The sequence below is a fragment of the Medicago sativa genome, chromosome 6 (assembly GCF_051527215.1).
Source record: "Medicago sativa cultivar Bolivia chromosome 6, Bolivia_mono, whole genome shotgun sequence".
NCBI classification, from domain to species: Eukaryota; Viridiplantae; Streptophyta; class Magnoliopsida; order Fabales; family Fabaceae; genus Medicago; species Medicago sativa.
The window spans coordinates 82,263,572-82,285,796 of record NC_140754.1 but is presented as its reverse complement, the minus strand read 5'-3'; the positions used below and the strand labels follow the sequence as shown (position 1 = coordinate 82,285,796).

Sequence of the window (22,225 nt, the reverse complement as noted above, 5' to 3'; positions counted from 1 at the left end):
ATCAAAATAAATAGCTACTATATGACTGACATTACTTTTCTTTTGATTTTTTTATGTTTAAAGACATTCCTATCAAAGATCCTGTTCTTTCAAAAAAAAAAAAAATTAAATAAAATAAAATAAATACTTTCTCTCAGAAACACACTCTTATTCTTGTTATCGAGAAACCCTCTATGATTACTCCCAATCTCGATCTTGCTCTAATTGTTTCCATCACTCGCACCGATTGGTGAATGAAGTGATGGGTTATTTCAAGCGCAAAATCAATTAGACCAAATTCAAGGAACTCAGACAGGCTCATCTCAAGCTTGATGGATTCACCTCACGTCAGCTTAATTAAGCCAGGTGTTCTGATCGATAAATAAGTTTTGCAGTAAAAGAGATCATGGAAGTTTTTACGTTGAATGGAGGAAGCAAAAAGGTTGAAGGCAGGAACAAAGTAGGAACGTTTCAACATTCAGTGGAAAAAGAGATGAATGCGTGAGTGAGAAGTTAGAGGAATCACGTGACGTTTTTAATTGTAAAACTATCTAAGCCATTCTTTTAATCTTACCGATCACATTAATTCCTGGCATCTCTCATTATAAGAATCTCGCTCACTTTATACATCCCTTTATATATATATATAAATGATGACCGATCAAATTACATCGCTCTATCATGGCTCAATGGACGGGCTACTGTGGCAACACGTAGAGCGATCAGATGTGCTCTGAGCCTGATATTTTGTGCATCTCGACTTTCTACCGGTTCATGTAGCCTTAAGTCGTAGATGAACTCCTTATTAGACCTTAGATGTCTGTGATAATGAGCGTTGAATCTTGAGGATAGAACAAATATCAATTTAGTCATCCAAGTTTCTGGTTAAGTGACAATTTAGTCCTTTTGTTTCGTGCTGACACTACACCATGTCTGCAGAAAAATTGCCATGTTGGTTATATTAACATTATGAATGCACTAGTGGTTAGCAAAAGGACCAAATTGAAACAACTTTCAAAAGCCAGGGACTAAGTTGATATACTGTAAATATGTTGGGCGAAATTCAACTTTTGTAAAATAGGCTAATATCTCTTCATTGAAACAAAGTAGCAAACAACTGATAGGTCCGCAAGTGCACGAAAATATCGGTTTTAGTATAAAAGATGTCGAATCCCACAGAGACCAATGTCAAGTACCGTTATTTATTGTCACGTTGTTTATCTAAGGCGATGCTAATTAATTTGGTTGCAAAATTGGGAAAATAACCACACATATCATACATTATTTTGCAAAAATTAAACATTAACAACATGAGAAAACATTAATAACCACACACACATTGCATTGGCAAGCATAATGAAAACATAAACACCATGGTAATATAAACCATGCACCATTAATGATAGAAATATAATCATGGATTCAATATGCCAGTAAGATTGGACCAATCATCATGGATTCGCTTGACTCTACCACCTAGTAGGTGACCACCAATAGGGTGACCTTGATCAATATTGATACATGCATAATATTGATTTTTGAAAATGTAAGCTTCATCCTTCTTATCAGATTTGAAAGCTGCATCAATTCCATTTTCAAAAACTGTGCCAACCAAAGTTTTAAACCCGGTGCGAATGTAATGATTAGCTAAAATACGGTTAGAGTGATAGTCCATAAGAGCATAAGCATTTCCTTTAAATAACAAAACACGTTTGTCAAGGGTCCTAATTGCTGCATCTATTCCGTGTTCAAACGCCGTTCCATGTAGACAAGTAAACATCGTTGCAATTTTTTTAGGACCCGCATGTATTTTTGCAGGATGGTGAGGATGATGTGGGACATGTGGACCATAAGATATTAGGGCACAATGATTTCCAGAAAAGATGAATGCCTCATTGTGTCTATACCATGTTCAAATGGAGTTCTAGCAAGCATTGCAAAACCAGCTGCCATATGAAGTGGCCCCTTCAAAATCTCATGCTTCTTGGCGCCCGGTGCATAGTTCAAAACCACATACTTATCATCAACGAAAACGTAACATTCATTATGCTTGAATGAACGAAATGTAGCACCTATACGAGTAAGTGTCATCTTTCTTGTTGGACAATTTATTTGTGTATCAAGGTGAGGGAATAGTTTTACTTTGATTGTGAATTAAGGTATCTACTTATAGAGTTAACAAGTGATGTGAACATAAAATATTAAATTTGAATTACATGTCCAAACCGTGTTTATTTAATTTCTCCACCAAACTCACGAGGACACACGCTAGCCACAATTAATATAGAACACTGACTTACCTAGCTACGTAAATTGATTGTGTGTGTACATGTTGTGTTCATATTGAATCTCATAATATTGCACCTAAAACAAATATCAAATGTTGTGAGCATTAGATGAACCTCTTAAATCTTTATATGAATTAGGAACACTTGCAACATTAGTTGTCTAGAATAATAAAATACAAAATTTCAGTAAACTTCGCAAACAATTATCTATTTAGTGACCGATTTAACAATCGATATGGAAACCGGAATTTCAAAGGGATTGATAAATTGGTCAATATACATTAGCAGATGGTGGTTTAAATACTTTGTCAAATCGACGTTATCATTTTTAGCACAGATTAATTGGAGACTAATTAGGAAAATTGGTTGCTAAATCGATCTTTTAGCAACCGATTTAGATAATGGTTATTCCTCTCTAACTTAGTCGCTTAATAGTGACTTTTTTGGTTCAGTGATCGATTTAGACAATGGTTTTTCGTCTCTAATTGGGTCTCTTAATAGAGATTTTAATTTCGGTAATGAAAAATAGGAAATTTTACCATATACCCCTACACTTATACTCTCACCCATACATTGTATTTGAACTGTTTATTTTACCCTTCTTTTAACACCATTTTTCTGATTACAAGCCCTTCATGTTCACCCCCTCGTCTTCCTGTTTGCAAGCATCAACGTCTTCCTGTCCAAAATCATCAGCTTTTCACAATAGCAAGTATTCTGATTGAGATCTTGTTCAATTTTTTCTTTGAGTTTTGATTGATCTATATTCATGAAAATTTGTTTCGAATTTGAGATGAAGTTTCCAGAAAACACAAATACCATGTTTTCGAATTTCGGTTTCAGGAAACGCAAATACAATTATTACAAAGGTGTCTAATTTGTTTGGAATCAATTTAATACTCACTAAGATTTGCTTGTATTAGGAAGTACAAGTATATTACAAAAGGCAACAGGTTTACGGAAGTATATTATTGTGTTCCTAAAATTAATTCAATATGCATAAAATCAATTCAATTGCATTAGGGATTTAACGATGGGTTCGACGGCATTAATAAAATTCTGGAATCGTTTTATCTTTGGGTTTAATATGTGATTCGTCCCTGCAAATAGGGGTCGTTTAAAATTTCGTCCCTGCAATCGCTAATCCTTTTTTTTTCCCTGCAAAGTTTAATCAGTTAAAAATTCGTCCCTTGACCCAATTAATCACTGCCACGTTAGCAATTTACGAAAATGGCATGGGAATTGACGAAAATACCCATGGCTTATTTTTTTGTTTTTTTTCCTTCAAAATTTTTTCTTCAGATTTTTCCCGAATTTTTTTTTACGATTTTTTCTCGGAAAAATTTAAGTTTTTTCAGTTTTAATTTTAAGATTTTTTTCCGAAATTTTTTATGATTTTTAATTATTTTTTCAGATTTTTTTAATTTAAAAAAAAAATTCAAAATTTTGAAATTTTTTTAAGGAAAAAAAATAAGGGGGTATTTTTGTCCTTTCGCGTGCATATGAACCAATTAGCAGTGCCACCTCATCATATTAGTGACGTGACAGTGATTAACTGGGTCAAGGGACGAATTTTTAACTGATTAAACTTTGCAGGAGCAGAAAAAAAGGATTAGCGATTGCAGGGACGAAATTTTAAGCGACCCCTATTTGCAGGGACGAATCACATATTAAACCCTTTATCTTTTCCTGAAAATACAAACATGGATTTGTCATGTAGGGGTGAACACATATATTGAAAGTGAGGATGAAAAATAAGTGTAAAAACATAAATGATAAAAGGGATAATATTGGAATTTTTGGTAATTTGTAGGGGTGAAGGATGTAGTGAGATTTAAAACCAAAACTCAATAGTGAGATTTAAAACTAATATTAATATATGTGGGTTTTTTATCCGCATATGAGGCCTGTTTACTTGATTTTTTTCTTGTACACCCATTGCTCATTTTGCACCTAGAGGAGAGATAGAAATAGAGTGATGTTATAAAAGTGATAAGTGATTAGATAGGAAGAGAGAAAATGAGGCATTAAATAAGTATTGGGAAAATGAAGGTGTATATAAGAATTGTTTTTACTTTTAGTAAAAAAAGGATTCTTTTTACTTATAAAATCTAATGATTATTATTTTGCAGGCCTAAAGTTAGGGCTTTTTAAACTTCAAAACAAGAAGAAGATTTGCATTAGAATGTCATCCAACCAACACCCAAAACATTTTCCATATCCTTTTTTTAAGGAAAATGTTGTGTACATCCTTTGGGCGTAAACACTATAAGAGAGATAGGAGGAAGAGATGTGATAAGTTGATAATATGATAGAAAGATAGAGATAGAAAGAAAATGAGGTGTTAAATAGATGTAGAAAATAGTGAATGTACACATATTGTTGTTTTTTTAATTATACAAATGAAGTACTATATGTCCTCCATTAAAATGTCACCCAACGTCTAAAGAAATTTATTAACAATAAAACACCTCCAATGCAGTGCATCTTCATTACTAATAAAGCACCCTCCAAATGCGACTTTTCTTTCATGTAACTATCCCAAGCAGAGAAGGACAAAAGCTTACAACTCCAACTTGTATGGGTGAGTGTTTTCTTTCTTTCCTATTCACGCTCTTAAATAATTAAACTGTTTGGACTTTAAGAAGTGTGTTGATATATTTCCACCTAATAATAGTGAAGGTTCAATAACCTTTGTTTTGTGATAACGATGGTAGATGAATGAAGTTTCATTTTGCACTATATGAAAATACATTGATTGGAAAAAGAACAAAAAAATTACATCTCTTTTTTATAATAAGAAAATTGTGTGACCTTTATTAGACTTTGTATAATTTTTTCTTATGATAAAAATTTAAGGTGAGGGGATGACGGTCCGAGGCATGAAGACCTTACAAGTCAAATAGCCCTTTATATTTACCTTTTCACAAGGGCATTAGTGGAGTTGGAAAGTGAAATTTCTAGATCCATGACTTGTTTTTTTACTACAAGTTTTACTACAAGACTAAAGTATCGTTTAGTTTACATTAAAAAAAATTGAATGTACTTATAGAATAGAATAATAAATAGCAATTGACATCAGAAATAGCGAACTTAGCACAAAATGAATCTAGAAACTAGAACAGGAAATGATGAATACACACAAGCGAATAAAACAAAATTGTAGACTCAAAATTTAAGTGCAATTTGAAGGAAGCAACAGGTTGCAATGTTCAACATGAGGGGGGAGCCCCGAAGAGAATTATACAGAGAGATGAAGTGTGCACTCACCGGTTTCTGTATAAAATATAAACGTGTATTGTACTACTCAATCTAGTTGAATTTCAGTAAAAAAAGGGTTAATACCCCTTTTAGTCCCTGTAATATGAGCGAATTCCGGTTTTAGTCCCTGTAAAAAAAAATTTAGATTCTGTCCCTAACATTTGAGATTCTTCCACTTTTAGTCCCTCACCTGAACCAGTCAGCAGAATCTGCTGACGTGTCATGCTGACTGTGTAATTATTTTTATTTTTTTAATTGTGCACACGTGGCATTTGTGATTTTTTTTAATAAAAAATTCTTAAAAAAATAAAAAAAACGAAAAAAAATCATAAAAAATAAAAATTTTCTAGAAAAATTTATAAAAATTAAAAGAGATTGTGATCAAGTCTATTAAATTGGCGTTAAGTAATAATATTTATAACACGGGTATTATTAAATTTCTCCTGTCAATTGTAACTAAGATGTGTGAATTAAGGGGGACGTACAAGGTATAAATTTAGTTTCATAAAAGAAACAAAAGTTGATAAAATTTGGTAAAAAGAATGATCAAGTCATTTTCGAGTCACTTGTCTTTTGTTACTTGGAAACCGTGTCCAAATACAATAATTTCTTACTTAGGGTCACCACGTTTAAACAAAATTGTTATACCCTCTCTTATTTAGGGGTATTTACCTTTTTAAGATATCAACCAATGAAAACTAAATGAGTCAATTTTTCTATATAAAAAAAATCAATTTTAATAAGGTAACTTTTAATTTTTATTTAATTATATTTAGGTATACAATCTTAATTAATTTACACTATAGGGCTTGTAACAATTAAAATTTCACATCAAATTCAACCCATAAATATTTATTTTTTAGGATGCAAAATTAATAAGTTTTTGGAATACTTTTAAAACATTATTTGTTTTTTAATTAAAAACAAAAAGGTGTAGCCAATTTTTTCTCTAAAAAAAAAATTGTTCCTAATTTGTACTTCCACGGATAAGTTGATATAACAAATTTCCACCAATATTTGTGTTTTTGTTGCAAAATTAATAAGTCTTTGGAATACTTTAAAATTTTAAATATTATTTGTTTTTTTAATCTACTAACAATATATAAAAAAATTATTAAAAAAACAATATATTTATTAAAAAAATATATCAAAATCAAAATCCAACAAAATTTCATAATTGTCCTTCTTAAAAGCCAATATATTATCATGATAATTACGGAAAACTATTATTTCAATTCCACACAATAAATTTAAATATCTACTTTTACTACTAATCTACTACTACTAATGTCCTCGTGAGCTTAGCTCAGTTGGTATGGACATTGCATAATAAATGCAAGGTCTGGGGTTCGAACTCCGGCCACCACCCGGGGTTCGAACCCCCCGGCCACCACCAAAAAAAATAATCTACTACTACTAATACTATAATAAGAAAATTACAAAAAACCCTTGATTCATAACTATCTTCGTTGATAACTATCTTCGTTGATTCTCTGGTCTGCTTTGTCAGCAACCGGCCACCACCACTGTCCTCCCCCACCACCGTCCTCATCGCTAACCACTACTGCAATCGTCCTCACCATCATCGCAGTCCCTTCAATCGGTTCATCACGGCCAGGACTTCACGCCGCCGGTGACCCCTACTTCTCCCTCACAACGCCGGAATCTGTTCAGATCTGTTCAAAACTCCGACGAGAACTGACACCAGATCCGTCCTCGCCGCCGCAGATCCGATCATAACTCACACGATTACAAGATTGAAAGAAGAGAAGACGACAGCGGTGACGACGGCGATGAACAGTGAGAGAAGTTACGGTGGTGGCTAGAGAATCGGCGTTGAACATAGAGAAGGATGGACGGGAGAAATGGTCTTGAAGGAGAGGGAAGGAAAGGAAATTAAGAAACAATTAAAAAAAGATGTAAAATGCTACAATGATATATGGTGTCTGCATTGTGTTTGGTTTTTTGGGTTCACTTATCATTCCTGTAATTTAATATAGTTGTGAACATGATATAGTTGTGAACCCTGAGAAAGTAGTACCACTAAGTTAACCATGTCAATTATGTTAAACCCAAGGAAGTTAGGAAAAAGATGCCAAAATTTGTGACATGAGCAGGAGAAACACTGAACTAGTCGGACTTTTCTTTATTGGCAAAATTTGTGACATGGAGCATAAAAAAGATGTCAATTATGTTTAATATAGTTTTTGATAGATAGACGAAATGACAATAATCATTGAAATCTGACCCAGTCGGACTATTCTTTATTGCTTTTTTTATTTTCCTGAGTTTTGTAATCCCCCCAGACTTTTCTTTTTTAATAATAACAATAAAATTTAAGCTCATTAAAAAAAACAGTTACGCCACAAATCTGGTACGATAACTATTACTATGAATCTAAATAAAATTTTGTAAATTTACATAAAAAATTGTAATCAAGAGCTTTTTCTCAGTCACCTACAAATAGTTGTGTGTAACAATCAGAGGAGTTTAACTGAAATAGATAACGTATCATCCCACAAAAAAGTTGAAGAATAAGAATTTCTTTCATTTAACAACTATCATCATGTTCACATTGAACAAGATATAATTGGAAATATAATCATCAGAGAGAAATCGCGGTAATTCCAATATAAGATAGTAGAGTTTGCAAGGAGAAGATCCTTAAGTATTGATAAGAAGGGTCAACAAGAATGCGGATGATCCAGCAGTTACAGATGAATGGAGATTTAAAATTAACTTGTTCATTTTTAAACTTAATACATCCAAGATATCATGGAACTAATGAAAAAGGCATTTGTTGTTACAATTTTTGTTTGCATCATGTTGCCAAAAGTACTACAACATGGAATAATCATGTTAAAATTGAATATTTACCGTTTAGAGTAAGAAAAATGTAAAAAGTGCTGTAAAATAATTTTAAACAAAAAACAATAGCCGATATGATCTACACAAATAGCCCAAAGGGGAATATGTTTTATGGAATTCAGTGCAGAATGAGTGAGGATAAAACCTTGAAACCTAGAAGAGGTTTTATGAAATTTATTGATCGTATTATAGATAATCAATCTAATGATGCACCGAGTGGTTTACCTCAAAAATAGTTTTAGCTTCATCATTAAATATTCTGCAAAGAATTTCATAACTCTTCTCCATCTGCATATGAGAACCGAAAAATTAATTTGTGCATAGAATTTCATAACACTTATGATTTTGGAGGGGGTACATACCATTGGATAAACTTTAGAAGGTGACGTGGCTGATATGATATATCTGTAACAGAAATATCTCATGCGTCAACAAAACGAAGACTAAACATAAAAAGGGAGGGGAAAAGTAATATAACAGAAAAATCTAGAAAGTAATTAGGATGATATCTTGATAGATAACCTGGGCTAAAATCAAATATTATGAGAATTATGAAAGTAGAAAATAGGAGAGTTTCTGAAAGTAGAAAATAGAAACAGTTACAACACCTGCAAAGATCCTTAACTTTTTATTATGAGAATCAAGATACAGCAATAACTCTAACGATCCCATTGTTCTTACTTCAAGTTCATGTATAATCATCACATATAACAACTAACATTATCATTACAAATTTATAAATTGAAATTAGAATTGTAATAATGATTGACATGTCCAGGATTGTGCAAATAACCACATGATGCTAGGGTAAACATACCCTTATATATAAGTCTATTACACATATAATATAGATATATATGTGGATTTCATAATGAAACTAATGAATCGTTCTTTTTTTGTAGACATATGCGGTTCAGGAATGCCTGCTCAAAATCAGACACATATTTTCTGGAATGCATTAAGGTTGAAATACAATTAAATTAATAAGGCTTATACGAAAGCAATTAGGGATGTAACATATTTTTTTCCCTTTCATTCATATCAAACTTGACATGTACTTTTCGTAAGAGATAAAAAATTCAACGATGGCATACATCTCTGAAAATATTACCTTAGTTTACTTGTGTAAAAATTCATAGCTGATATGTTCGCCTTTTGAACAGTTAGCACAACAGCACCCATGCAGTTCTACAAGAAAAGTTAAAAAAATATCAAAGATCATATTAGATGGGTCATTAAACTCAAGCCTGTAAATAAATCAATAAATTGAACAGTATAAATCAATCAATAAATGAAATTAGTTTCTTCAAAGTTCACAAATTCATAATTCAACAATTCATCATCTTTCCCTAGACTATAAGTTGTGTCCTTTGCAACATAACAATAATTCTCTATTATCATCAAAAGTCAGAGTGAGTTTAGAAAAACACCATAAAGTACCTTTTGGGCGATAAGCTCAATAAGTTCCATTAGAAGCTTTCCCAATCCTTTCCCCTGGACACGAGGCTCGAGCTGTAGTTCGTACACATAAAGTACCGGTACCTCTTCTTCCAAAACAAATCGGTAATGTACAAATCCAACCAAGGGACCACTATCTTCTGGAAGACTAGTTGAAGGATCTTCCTCAGTCAACACTGTTGTCGTCTCGTCAGCATTTGCATTAGTAACCTCATGCACAAAGATATAGCGTGCTTCAGGATCAACCATTTCTATACGCTTCACCTTTTCTTCCTCTTGCCACTCAGATCCATATGGCCCTTCCATGTTAAGCTGTAGATTTAGACAAGTTAAGTTTTTTTGGTTAGCCCACCCATTTCAATGAATAAGCTAACTCGGGCATATCATTAACATAAAAAAGGGAACAGCTGTTCCGATTTATGATAGTATAAACAAAAATAAGGTGGAAAAGTGTGATCCACGAGGTTTCAAGGCAAAAACCTTGCTGTTGTGCCAAGGCTTGCCCTCATGATAGTATAAACAACTGAAAAAACAAAATTCAAAGCTTTGATTAACTAATTGTCTGTTTCTTGTTTCTCTTACAATGAAGATGCGTTTTTGGAACAGAGCACAAACCAATTACGACAATCATGAACAAAAGGGAAAAATGATAGATATCTCTCGTGACTCTTGGGTATACCGCAAACCCAACTCTACACAAACAGATAAATAAACGCAGACAAGAAAGGACATGGAATTCAGCCAATTGTGCCTACATCTCAAACAACCGAACGACTGTTGTAGTTTTCCAATAATGCAATGCTGGAAGCTACAGAGCACAAAGTTGTGTTTAAATACTACACTCTAACTTACAAGTTTACCCCTAAACTGTACCATGACCATGAGGGCTTTGCCCCCGCACTCTCAACCCTCGTAGATCGTAGTCATAACCCTAGGAATGAGCCATGCTCAAAGGCATGACCTCTCAATCCACTACGTTGCGCTTACAGATCCACTCACTATGCTCGAGTGTCTGGCCACTTATCCGTGAATTTGAGCCATACTCAACAAGTATAATTGTAATTTGTTTAAACATATATACATTTCAGTTAAGTAACTCTAGTATTGTTTGGCTTCTTCAAAAAAAAAGTAACTCTAGTATTATTTTTACCTTAAGAAGTCTTTGTATATATTGTTTAATAGGAGAGGAAAGTTTAGTGTCATGTCCTGACGTTAAACACACTGAGAGACCTGGAAATAAGGTTAAAATTAGGCACGCACTTAGAAGCAACAAACAAGAATTTCAAACATGAACATCAATATCATCACATTACCATAATTATGTTGAAATATTAATGGTTATTATAGTCTTATAAACTGTAGGTTACTATCACTGTTCACTCCTGTAATTAGTAATGTATTTAGTACAAGTTGGGTGTAGCTTAAATTTTGGGGGATAGATTAGTTATAAGTAGATAGAAAATCAGTTAAGTTTGTTCGTTGAATTAGCGGTTTGTTACAGTTCAGTTAGAAAGTTAGAAACTCATCATTTTAGGCTCTGGTTGGCAAGACCAAACTGCTAACTGATAGCGGATAGTTTCTAGCAAATAAGCTTGTATGTTTGGTAATGGTCATTGTCTCACGATCTTATAGTATTTATTCACGAGTTTATAGTGTTTATTGAGATGCTACACTGAGTAGTATTTGAGCTTATAGTTTATATGAGTATTTTTTTTCATTTTCACCCAAATTGTCTTAATTGAAAAAAATTAATTAATTCTTTAACTCATTTTTAATATTAATTAAAAATATCGTTTTATATTTCTCAATTAAGTTAATCACAATTGTCATAAAAAAACTGAGTTGAACACTTATTTCACCAAACACTTCAAATTCCATAAGTTAGTTTATCTAATATCGGCTACCTTATCCGTTATTAGTTCGCTTATAAGTTATCCGCTATTTTTTACCAAACACTAACAAAGCCTAATGGTATGTTTGGATTGATTTATTTGAGCTTATCTGCTGGCATAAGCACTTAGGATATTGCTTGGGAAAACTTATGAAAACAACTTATGACATGTTCATAAGTTGTTTCAACTTATTTCTCTAAGCTCTCTAAAATAGCTTATGAAAACAACTTATAAATTATACGTACGAAACAATGATAAGCACTTAAGCTATGCGCACAAAATAAGGTGTTTATCCATACAGGGACTTCGGGCCTGTTTGGATAAACACCTTATTTGCAGCTTATATCACAAGCGCTTATGTATAAGCTTGCATAAGCTATGTTTATAGCAAAAGATAAAACAATGTTCAATTGTTTTTGTGTATTCTGTAAGTTGTTTCCGTAAGCTATAAGTTGTTATATTGGAGAATTTATGAAAATAAGTTGAAAAAAGCTTATGAATTCTGTCTTAAGCTATTTTCATAAGTTCTCCCAAGCTCAAATAAACCAATCCAAACAGGCCTTTAATGTGTAACTAACTTCTGAGTGAGAAAACTAACAACCGATCATAATCCTGTAACTAATCTAACTGCATTTAACAAACTCAAAAGCGGTTACCGTTAATTTCGAAGCGGCGATAATCGGGAAAAGAATCGAGGTGATCCTTTTTGCTATAAGCTGCTTTGATGAGTTGTTCATTTGCGTTCTTCTTTGCGAGTATCTGCAAAACGGAACGGTTTTGTTTGAATTCAAAAACACGAGTGAATGAAGAAAGTTTTGAGGATTTTTTGAACTTACTTCGCTGCGTGTTAACCTTCTCTCTGTTACGACGGCGTTGTTGTGAGTTGCATTGGTTCCACGGTCACGTTGGAGCGTCTCCGAGTTCATTGCTGGTTTTACAAGCTCAGTAAGATAACTTTCTCATTTTTTGAGAACATTAAACTCTTTTTCTTTACTATTTTTTTTTTTGAAGGAACTCTTTTTCTTTACTTAAATAGTTAAAGTTCACTAAATTTTAGGTGTAAAAAAAATAGGGGTCATAGTGATTTTGATCATGAATGTGTAACTAATAGTCGTAACAATCTTTCAATGTATCAAAATTTTAAAATATTAGTAGTTGTGTATTTCATTAGTCAAAATAGTCTTTGAGATTAAAGTGCTTCGTTAGTTTTGTTATATTAGTTTTATTAAAGTGCACAATCATGAACTATTTTAGAATTTTGATACATTAAATGACTATATGACTAATCTTTACATATTCACACATCAAAATAACTATCACCCCAATAGTTAAAGTTCACTCTTGACCAAAAAACAATTTTTTGTTCAAAAATAAATTAACAATTTTTTTGTCAATTAACCTCATTAGTTTTGTCATATTAGTTCTTCAATATATTTGTTTATTGTCATATCAGTCATTATAAATAATTACTTATTATCATCTGTTCTTATATGAAAAAAGATATTGTGAGTATTGAGGGATTATTTTAGCGTCAATGACTATTTTGACTGATAAAGTGCACAATCATCAACTATTTTAGAATTGGGGAATTAGTCACTTTAGTCCCTGAATGGGAAATGAGTAGACACTTTAGTCCCTGAATGCGGAGAAATTGTAAAACAGTCCCTGAATGTAGACTTTGCTAGTCAATTTTTGGGGCTAAAGTGACTAAAGTGCCGGTGGAGGCTATGGCAAGTAGAGGGTGGGGTGTTGGGGGCGATGCTTGGGTGTGGAGGAGGCATCTTTTTTCCCTGGGAGGAGGAGTGTGTCACAGAGTGTTGTGCTTTGCTGCATGATATTGTTTTGGAGGATTACTCTATTGACAGGTGGAAATGGTTGCTCGATCCAGTTCATGGCTATACCGTGAAAGGGGATTATCAGCTTCTTACATCGGTGTATGAGCCTCCTGCTTCGGGTTTACTTGATAGTGTATGGCATAAATATGTTTCGCTTAAGGTTTCTTTATTTGCTTGGCGTCTTCTTCGCAACCGTCTGTCGACAAAGGATAATCTTGTGAGGCGCCGTGTCCTTCAACATTATGCTACCAATGTGCTAGCGGGTGCAGTGGGCAAGAGTCAGCTAGCCATTTATTTTTACATTGTGCAACATTTGGCAATCTGTGAGTTTCTGTGTCGCAGTGGTTACATGTATCTTTTGTCGCTCCAGAGGTCCTCCGTGATCATTTTCTTCAGTTTGGTCATCTAGCAGGGGTACCGCGATTCACATAATGTTGAAGCCAAAAAATTGGCTTTTTAGAATCTTACACATTTCCTACGGACTCATAGGAAATTAGTTATGCTTCTAAACGATGAAGCTAAAAAATTAATTGATTGGCATTTTAGAGCTTATCGCGGAAGAAAAAAAATTGGTTTTTATATTGTGACAAATTAAGAAGATCATGCGTTCAAACAAGATAGTTATGAAATTTTACTAGAGTAGCATTTTTAACATATTGATACACTATAATGATTATATCATTATATATATTTCTTCAAAAAAAATCATTATATATATATATATATATATATATATATATATATATATATTGTTATATATTTTTTAAGAATATAATGTTTTTTTTAAGGAAGGAATATAATGTTTTTATATATTGTTATTTGATATATATTTTTGAAGAATATATTATTATGTTATCATGTTAGTAGATACATTGATTAAATAAAATTTCAAATTGTTTTAGTCAAAAAAAAAAATCAAATTGTTTAAAATTAAAACAGAAAAAAGAGTATAAAAACCGAAGGAAAACAAAATTGAGAGTAAACAAACATCAAAACTATTTGCGATTTGCGATTGAGAGAGAACAAACATCGAAACTATTTGCGATTTGCGATTGAATAAACTATTTTCTCGATTAAACTATGGCAAGTTCTGTCTCAGAAATTGATAAACCACAACCCGAGGCTAATAACGGCGGCGATAAGGGAAGCGAACCTCCTGGTAATGGTGTAGCCAAACAGAATAATTTCAAACCAAGAAAAAAGAAAGAAGTTCAAAAATTGCAGTTATACAATTCCAAGAATAACGTGAAGGAGATATTTGATGAACCTGAAGTAAAAGCTAAAGTTTCCATGTATGTCTGTGGAGTCACAGCTTATGATTACAGTCATCTCGGTCACGCACGTGCCGCCGTTTCTTTTGATATCCTCGTTAGGTATCCAATCACTATCCAATCTCTCTTTTTAATTTTTACTTTGCAAAGTTTCAATCTTTTCTTTCATTCTCTATTCTCTACGAAGCCCATGTTATGGTTTTTAATTTTGTTTTCTTTAATTTTAGATATTATGTTATTCTAGATATTTTTTGTTGTTTGTATTTTGCTTAGTTGTTGTTGTTGTTTGTACTTTGTTTGATTGTGTAAACATGCAGGTACCTTAAACATTTGGGTAAAGAGGTCACATATGTGCGGAATTTCACCGATGTTGATGACAAGGTGAGACCTTAACTTGCTGCTGTAATCTATAAAGCTCGATTTGAATTAACTGACTTTGTAGCATTGGTACTGTTTTACATGAGTTCCTCATATGATTCTTGTGTGCTAATATCACCATTGCTGCAGATAATTAAGCGAGCAAATGAGAAAGGTGTGGATCCTCTGGAGTTGAGCAGACATTTTTGCGATGAATATAATGTTGATATGTCTGATCTTCTGTGTGAAAGACCAACTAAGGAGCCTCGTGTTTCTGACCACATTGACCAGATAAAGGACATGATAACCCAGGTTTTACTCTTCCATTTTGATTGCCTTCTTTTGCTTTTATTCGAAAATTTAGAGGAATTGCCGACGTGAAAATATTTTTTTCTGCATCACTTTCATTTCAATAGAATGCCAATGTTGACAGTGCATTTATAATTTGTTAATTACCTGATGACTGCGACAGATAAATGTGAAGGCCACTTTTTTATGAAATGATATGTATATTCTATGATGTGTCATGTACATTTTGTTAATGGACTTATGTTGTGCTCTGCTCATTGCTCTAGTGATATTTAGTTTAGATTTTCTGTCTTCCTCCTCAACCTCCTTAAATTATTGATGCTTTTTGCTTTAGTGTGGCATGTTTTTCCTTTAGTTTGAAGGAATTATTTAAGCATTTGATGGGAGATTAATCATTAAGTTACTTTTCAGATTATCAACAATGACTATGCTTACGAGGTTGACGGAGATGTTTTCTATTCTGTTGAGAAATTTCCAAATTACGGTGCGCTGTCTGGGCAAAGGCGAGAACATAATATAGCTGGGCAACGAGTGGCTGTTGACTCAAGAAAGCGTCACCCAGCTGATTTTGCACTGTGGAAGGTGCAAGAACCCTTGCCAGTTTTGTTAACATATTCTCAGTTATAATTGGGATATTACTCATTTCATTTTCATGATAATAATTGCAGGCTGCTAAGCGAGGAGAGCCCAGCTGGGACAGTCCATGGGGTCCCGGAAGGCCTGGATGGCACATTGAATGCAGTGCAATGAGTGCGTGTTATTTATCTCATAAATTTGATATTCATGGTGGTGGACTTGATTTGATCTTTCCTCATCATGAAAATGAGATTGCTCAAAGCAGGGCTGCTGACAAAGAGAGTGACATCAGATATTGGTTGCACAACGGGCATGTGACTAACAACAATGAGAAGATGTCGAAATCATTAGGAAATTTTTTCACTGTTCGCGAGGTTAGACCTGAACAACTTTTTGATATTCAAGTTTTAACAAGTGTTGTCAAATTTTCACACGATTTTGTTTCTATTGCAGGTCACTGAAAGTTACCATCCACTTGCTTTGAGACATTTCTTGATTAGCGCTCATTATAGAGCTCCACTAAATTACTCCATCGAACAGCTGGAGACTTCGTCTGATGCTATTTATTATATATTTCAGGTATAGCCTCTTATAATCTGTTTCACAAATTCTGCTTCGTTGGTTATGTGTTGACAGAGAAGTTCATCTCTCAAGTTAATTGTCTTATGTTTTTATATGGAGATGTGTTGACACATAATTTCTAGAGAGAAGATATTTGCTGATACTCTATGACCAAAAAAATTGTTTTCACTTTCTGTATATATGGGCTTGTTTCAATTCGGACTACCTTACATGTCTAAGTTCTGATTCGGATCCTTGGCAGCGGCAATGTCAGCAGCCATGTCTGCTGCCAAATATAGGCCATTGTATTGGCTAATTCATTGGATTAGGAATAATAATAGTAAAAAACGGAATTACCCTTATTAATTTATTCAGCACAACTTTCTTTGCCGAAAGAACAAACTCTCTTGACTTCATCACAAACTTGTTATTGTTTGGATCTTTTTTGAAGAAGTGTTATTGTTTGGATCTATTTACCTAAATATTAAAAACTACAGATACCTTAAAATATTGAAATGCTTTATTTATTTATTTTGATACAGAAATGCTTTATTGATATCCCTAGAGAAATTGTTTTTAGCTATTATGATGTACTTTTAATTTAAGAAGGATTTTGTTATTTGGTTGTTAGACTCTTGAAGATTGTAGAGACGCTTTATCGTCATTTCTACAAGAAGACACTGAGAAGAAAGATCAAATTAAGGCTGCCGAAAAGTGTGTTAATAAGTTGAAAGAGGAGTTTCAAACAGAAATGAATGATGATTTGCAGACACAAGTAATACTAACCGGTGCTCTCCTAGAGGCCTTGAAATTCATGAATAGATCTTTGCAATTCAAACAATCCATATTGAAAGTTGAGAAAGAAGTCAGAGAAGTTTTGAAAGTACTAGGATTGTTGTCCTCTTTGTCCTATGCCGAGGTAACATGTTTTACTTAAGTGAACTTGTCTATTGTGCATTTAATCTTTAGAGATGCCTATACTTTCGGAAAGCCATCACGAAAAGGAAGGATGATAATTTTTATTGGCGCATCAGGTTCTGCAGCAGTTGAAAGATAAGGCGTTGAAGAGAGCAGGTTTGACAGAAAAGGAAGTGCTAAAATTGATTGAAGAAAGAAGGCAAGCTAGGATTAATAAGGATTTTTCCAAAAGTGATAGCATTAGAACTGATCTAACTGCAAAGGGTATTTCACTTGAGGATGTCAACAACGAAATAATTTGGAGGCCATGCATCCCAAGTAAACCACTTGTTGCACAAGCTGTTTCGACAGACAACAAGACAACCAAAGTAGAAGAAAAGCTATCAACACTTGCGGTGAGTCAAAAGGTGGAGGAAAGACCCGCGGATCGTGAAGGGAAGGGATCACATGCATCATCATCAACATGAAGGTTGCATTAATACCCCTGCATAGCTATATGATTAATACAGAAATATATTGTTATAACACTAGGCTTCAAGATTGTAGATCAATTTGAGGTTACCACCAAATTTTATACTTTTTATTTTTTGTTAGTATTTTTAAAGTCCTGACTTAGGGTTAGTTTTACTGGCTGTGACAATTATATGGATAGTCTCAAAGTGATTGACAATTTTCTTTAAAAATTTATTTAGAAGTTTTGCTATATACACATGTCTTACATTTTTGGATAGAATGAAAATATAAAAAAAACTAGTATCATTATTTCTGAACATGTTTTAATATGACCACATTTTAAGCAATGAAAACGAAAATGTTTCACAAACAAATCCTAATACTTTTAGGTGAAATTTATGACTGCTGAAGTATCTGATAGTTTGCGCTTTTATTTACGTGAAATTTCAAAGAGCAAATAGTCAAAATATACAAATCCTCCAACTTTATTGTATTGTTATGTGAGGAGGAAATTGTTGAGTTTAAGAGTAAGGATTGGAAAGGTTTAGTTGATTCATTGGAGGTTTATGGTTCGATTCAAGGTTGTACAATTTTTTTTTTCACATGTTCTTTTAGTTCTAGTTGAGATGTGTCGAACGCTAAATGTGGATATATATCTTTTAAGTAAGATTTGAAGCTTGGTTTGTCATACTTTGAGAGTATGTCCCTTCGTAGGATCCAATTTTTTCATAAACCAAGAATTTCAAAAATTTATTTTTTGGAAGTCGATTTATTTATGTGATATGTTATTAGAACAACTTTTTTTAGAAAAATTTAAGGTCCTTTTGGTGCACAACATAAGGGGATAGGATATGATAAAATTATCCTATCATATTTAAATCTTTTGCTTGATGCAACAATAGGAAATGATAAATTATATCTATTGTCTATCCTATCATATTGACTCTTTGTAATTTTAATCCTTAGTTTAGGCTGAGTTAGCAACCTGATAGCATAAACCTATGTCACACGCACACATATTTTTCTATTCAACCCATCTTTGACTCCCAGCAACCACTGAACTTCACTCTCACTATTGTCCATTCTCTCTAATCTTCAGCTAACAATTGTGTTCCTAATCATGTGCTCGTACCTTTCAATTTTCTCCAAAAATTAAGTATCATGTGTTCCTTCCTAGAATTTTTCCCGTAATTCATCGTTGCTTCAGTTTGCTTCTCGATTGGAATTTTTTAAAGGTATACGCAATAAATTTCAGTTTCTTATTGGAATTGTTCCTCCATGATTTCTGATTGCTTCTGTAGAACTAAACTAAGCGGGACTTTTTTAATCATACGGGCTTATAAGTTATAAGTCATAAGCTTAATTTATGTCTTACCAAACAAAATGTGAGACACTCGTTTTAAATAAAATAGTGAATGTCAAAGAATGTATTAAATATAAAGTGTTCACATCATTTCTCTTTTACGTAAACTTCACTAAACTTTATATGTAATAAAGATAACAATTTAGACATAAAAAAATAACAATTTAATTTACATGTAAATTTATATTATGAGTATATTCGTATTTTTTTTAAAAAAACTACAAAGGTTTTGTTTAATGGTAGAAAGACATGTTTTATGTTACCCAAAAAAATGAAAGGTAAGTTAGATTTGAAGGTTTTGGGTTGGAGTTGTGAAGTAGGTAAATGTAAGTTTCTTTGTAGGTTTCTTTCAACTTTAATATTTCAAACTCCGTAAACAAATGAAACATTCACCGTCACACCTAAAATCCTAATTGTCCTTGCTCCCAAAACCTACTCACCGTTGGTTGCTATCCAGTCATCACGGTGTTGTAGTGTCTGAAGGTGAGAAAAACACAAGAAGGGGGGTTGAATTGTGTTTTGAAAAATTCTTCGTTTCTCTAAACAACTGAATACACTGATCAGAAGCTAAGTGAGACAGCTTCTGAAGTGATGATCAGAATCTAAATGCAGCGGAATAAAACAGAGAGAGAGAAGAAGAACGACACAAAGCAATTATACTGGTTCCTTCCACAATCCGGAAGTAGTCCAGTCCCCCTTGCACTTCCAAGGAGATTTCACTATGAGTAATATCTGATTACAAATGCTCAAGCACACAAGCAAGAGACTTCCAATGCTCAAGCACACAAGCAAGAGACTTCCTTTGCTCAAGAACACAATCAAGAGACTTCCTGCTCAAGCACAACTGCAAGAGACTTCCTAACTAAACAAAATTACACAGAAAATTGTTTAAGGTTGAACACTTGATATACAATCAGAGGTGCTCACAATACAAATCAGATACAGACTCAATGGACTTAAGAATTTCTAAGATATGACTTTGAGACACAGAAATTCTAAGTGAATGCAGAACAATTTCAGCAGAGGTTTGGTACTTGTGAAAATCTTGTGAGTCTTTCGTTCAGCGTTCTTGCATTACCAATTCTCTAGGTCTTCACTCCTTTATATAGAGGTGTGAAAGAGACGTTGTGAAATTGCCAGCACACCAAAGAGTCGTTGTTGAAGCTTGATCTTTTACCAATGATCTTTTGCCTGATTTGGTTGTTGTCCTATGAAGAACAAATTTGAAATCCATTCCTTATCCAAAGGAACATCTATGCAGGCGAGACCGTATTCTGGAGCTGTTTTCTTGTCTTGAAGTGCAGACACAAAACAGAGTAGTGGAGAACGTGGTTGTACAATTCGTACAAAGTACAATGTCAACGCTTTCGTCCAAATTGCAAACACACACCTTCAAACACCTTTGAAATGACCGTTGCAAGCTCCACTAATCCTTTGTTTGTGTTTTCGAATCCAATAGACAGCTTTTGCATTGATGATTCTTCAATTCTTGATTCTTTGCAAATCCAGTTGATATTCAGCTTCTGGTGAAATGGCTTCTGATGAGGCAGCTTCTGATGATGCAGCTTCTGATGATGCAGCTTCTGATGAGATGACTTCTGCAGCTTCCGATGATGCAGCTTCTGATGATGTGACTTTTGGACCTCTTGTCTTTAGGAGCACTATTCTTCAGGAGCAGCTTACTTCAGGAGCGCTATTTCTTCAGGAGCAGCTTGACTTCAGGAGCGCTTTTTCTTCAGAAGCAAGTTGCCTTCAGGAGCGTCCAAGCTTCAAATTTTTGTTGTTTCCATAGCTCTTTATTTGCTCATTCAGAACCAATGATGATGTAACTTTATAATTATGGTCCTGTACACTTGAACAAATATTAGCTAATCCAATTTACAATTTTTAATACCTTGTTATCATCAAAACTCTTTAAGGTTTATTGTTAAACACATTTTGTTCCAACAATCTCCCCCTTTTTGATGATGACAAACAAAAGTATTTAAAATTGATCAATTGTTGTTAATCTAATTAACAAGTTGACTTTGGGGTTCTGAGGTTTGTAAGCTCAGAATCTGAGGTTTGTAAGCTCAAACTCCCCCTGAGTCTGATAGTCTTTAAGGTGAGGTTTGTAAGCTCCCCCTAAGTTCTATCCAGGTTAATTAAATTCATTTTGCGCAATAATTATTATCAGAGCTTAAAAGAAAAATTGAATCATTGAAAGAATTTACTTATAGATAAGAAGAATGGTTCAATTAACTTTACTTGAATTTTGATACTCCTTCGTTCATTCATAGCTTATACCAATAAGGTAAAAAGATAGAAGTTTTTCAAAAATTTCAAATGCCATTAATGGGGCTCAGAGCCTTTAAATACTTGTCACATATACTCCCCCTTTTGTCATTATCAAAAAAAAATTAAAATAAATCTAAGCACAAAAGACAAAAAGATATGAGAAAAACTCAAACGTGAGAGAGTATACTAAGCAATGAACTAAATAAATCAGAGCAAAAATCATGTATATTCAATTGTCAGAAGCAGCTAAACAGTCAGAATCAGTAAGCATTCAGAAGCAAAAGAAATAAGACAAGATGATTTCAGAAGCAAGGACTAAGAAAATAAAACAAACAACAAACAAAGAAAAACACAAGGGTGTGCAACTAAGGGTTGGTTTGTTGTTGTTTCTTCATCTCTTCCATTTCTTCAATCTTCTTCTTCAACAGTTCTTCAAGTTGTTGTTGCCTCTGAAGAAGAGCTTGTTCCCTTTCTCTAGCTTCCTGCTGCTGCTGTGCCATCTGTTTCTTCAGAAGCTTACACAGCCTTGCTTCTCTGGTCAAGTAATCCGTTTCAAAGA

General features: G+C 33.4%; 3 protein-coding genes and 1 pseudogene across 6 annotated transcripts; 2 read left to right on the top strand and 2 right to left on the bottom strand.

The window, feature by feature from the left end:
* Positions 1-1,232: 1,232 nt before the first annotated feature.
* LOC146917382 (albumin-2-like) lies at positions 1,233-2,095 on the bottom strand (annotated as a pseudogene).
* Positions 2,096-8,171: 6,076 nt separating this feature from the next.
* LOC146917381 (uncharacterized) lies at positions 8,172-12,738 on the bottom strand. Of its 4 annotated transcripts, XM_085719198.1 has the most exons (8): positions 12,583-12,738; positions 12,403-12,505; positions 11,005-11,084; positions 9,837-10,166; positions 9,508-9,584; positions 8,759-8,801; positions 8,622-8,684; positions 8,172-8,366 (listed from the first exon to the last, which is right to left on the bottom strand). In XM_085719198.1, the coding sequence occupies exons 1-8, from the start codon at positions 12,670-12,672 to the stop codon at positions 8,310-8,312; spliced, it is 843 nt and encodes a 280-aa protein (XP_085575324.1). In that variant the 5' UTR covers positions 12,673-12,738; the 3' UTR covers positions 8,172-8,309. The 4 variants fall into 4 exon arrangements, with proteins under 4 accessions (XP_085575324.1, XP_085575327.1, XP_085575325.1 ...); XM_085719201.1 differs by lacking the exon at positions 11,005-11,084 and having other exon boundaries at positions 12,583-12,715; XM_085719199.1 differs by having other exon boundaries at positions 8,290-8,684.
* Positions 12,739-13,504: 766 nt separating this feature from the next.
* Positions 13,505-13,990, top strand: LOC146917380 (uncharacterized). Its single transcript, XM_085721874.1, has one exon. The coding sequence runs from the start codon at positions 13,505-13,507 to the stop codon at positions 13,988-13,990; it is 486 nt and encodes a 161-aa protein (XP_085578000.1).
* A 572-nt stretch (positions 13,991-14,562) lies between these two features.
* On the top strand, positions 14,563-18,278 carry LOC146917379 (cysteine--tRNA ligase 2, cytoplasmic-like). The gene is made up of 8 exons (XM_085719197.1): positions 14,563-14,954; positions 15,170-15,233; positions 15,360-15,521; positions 15,930-16,100; positions 16,187-16,468; positions 16,548-16,673; positions 17,287-17,574; positions 17,690-18,278. Exons 1-8 carry the CDS (start codon positions 14,662-14,664, stop codon positions 18,038-18,040), a joined length of 1,737 nt encoding a protein of 578 aa, XP_085575323.1. The 5' UTR covers positions 14,563-14,661; the 3' UTR covers positions 18,041-18,278.
* The last annotated feature ends 3,947 nt before the right edge of the window (positions 18,279-22,225 follow it).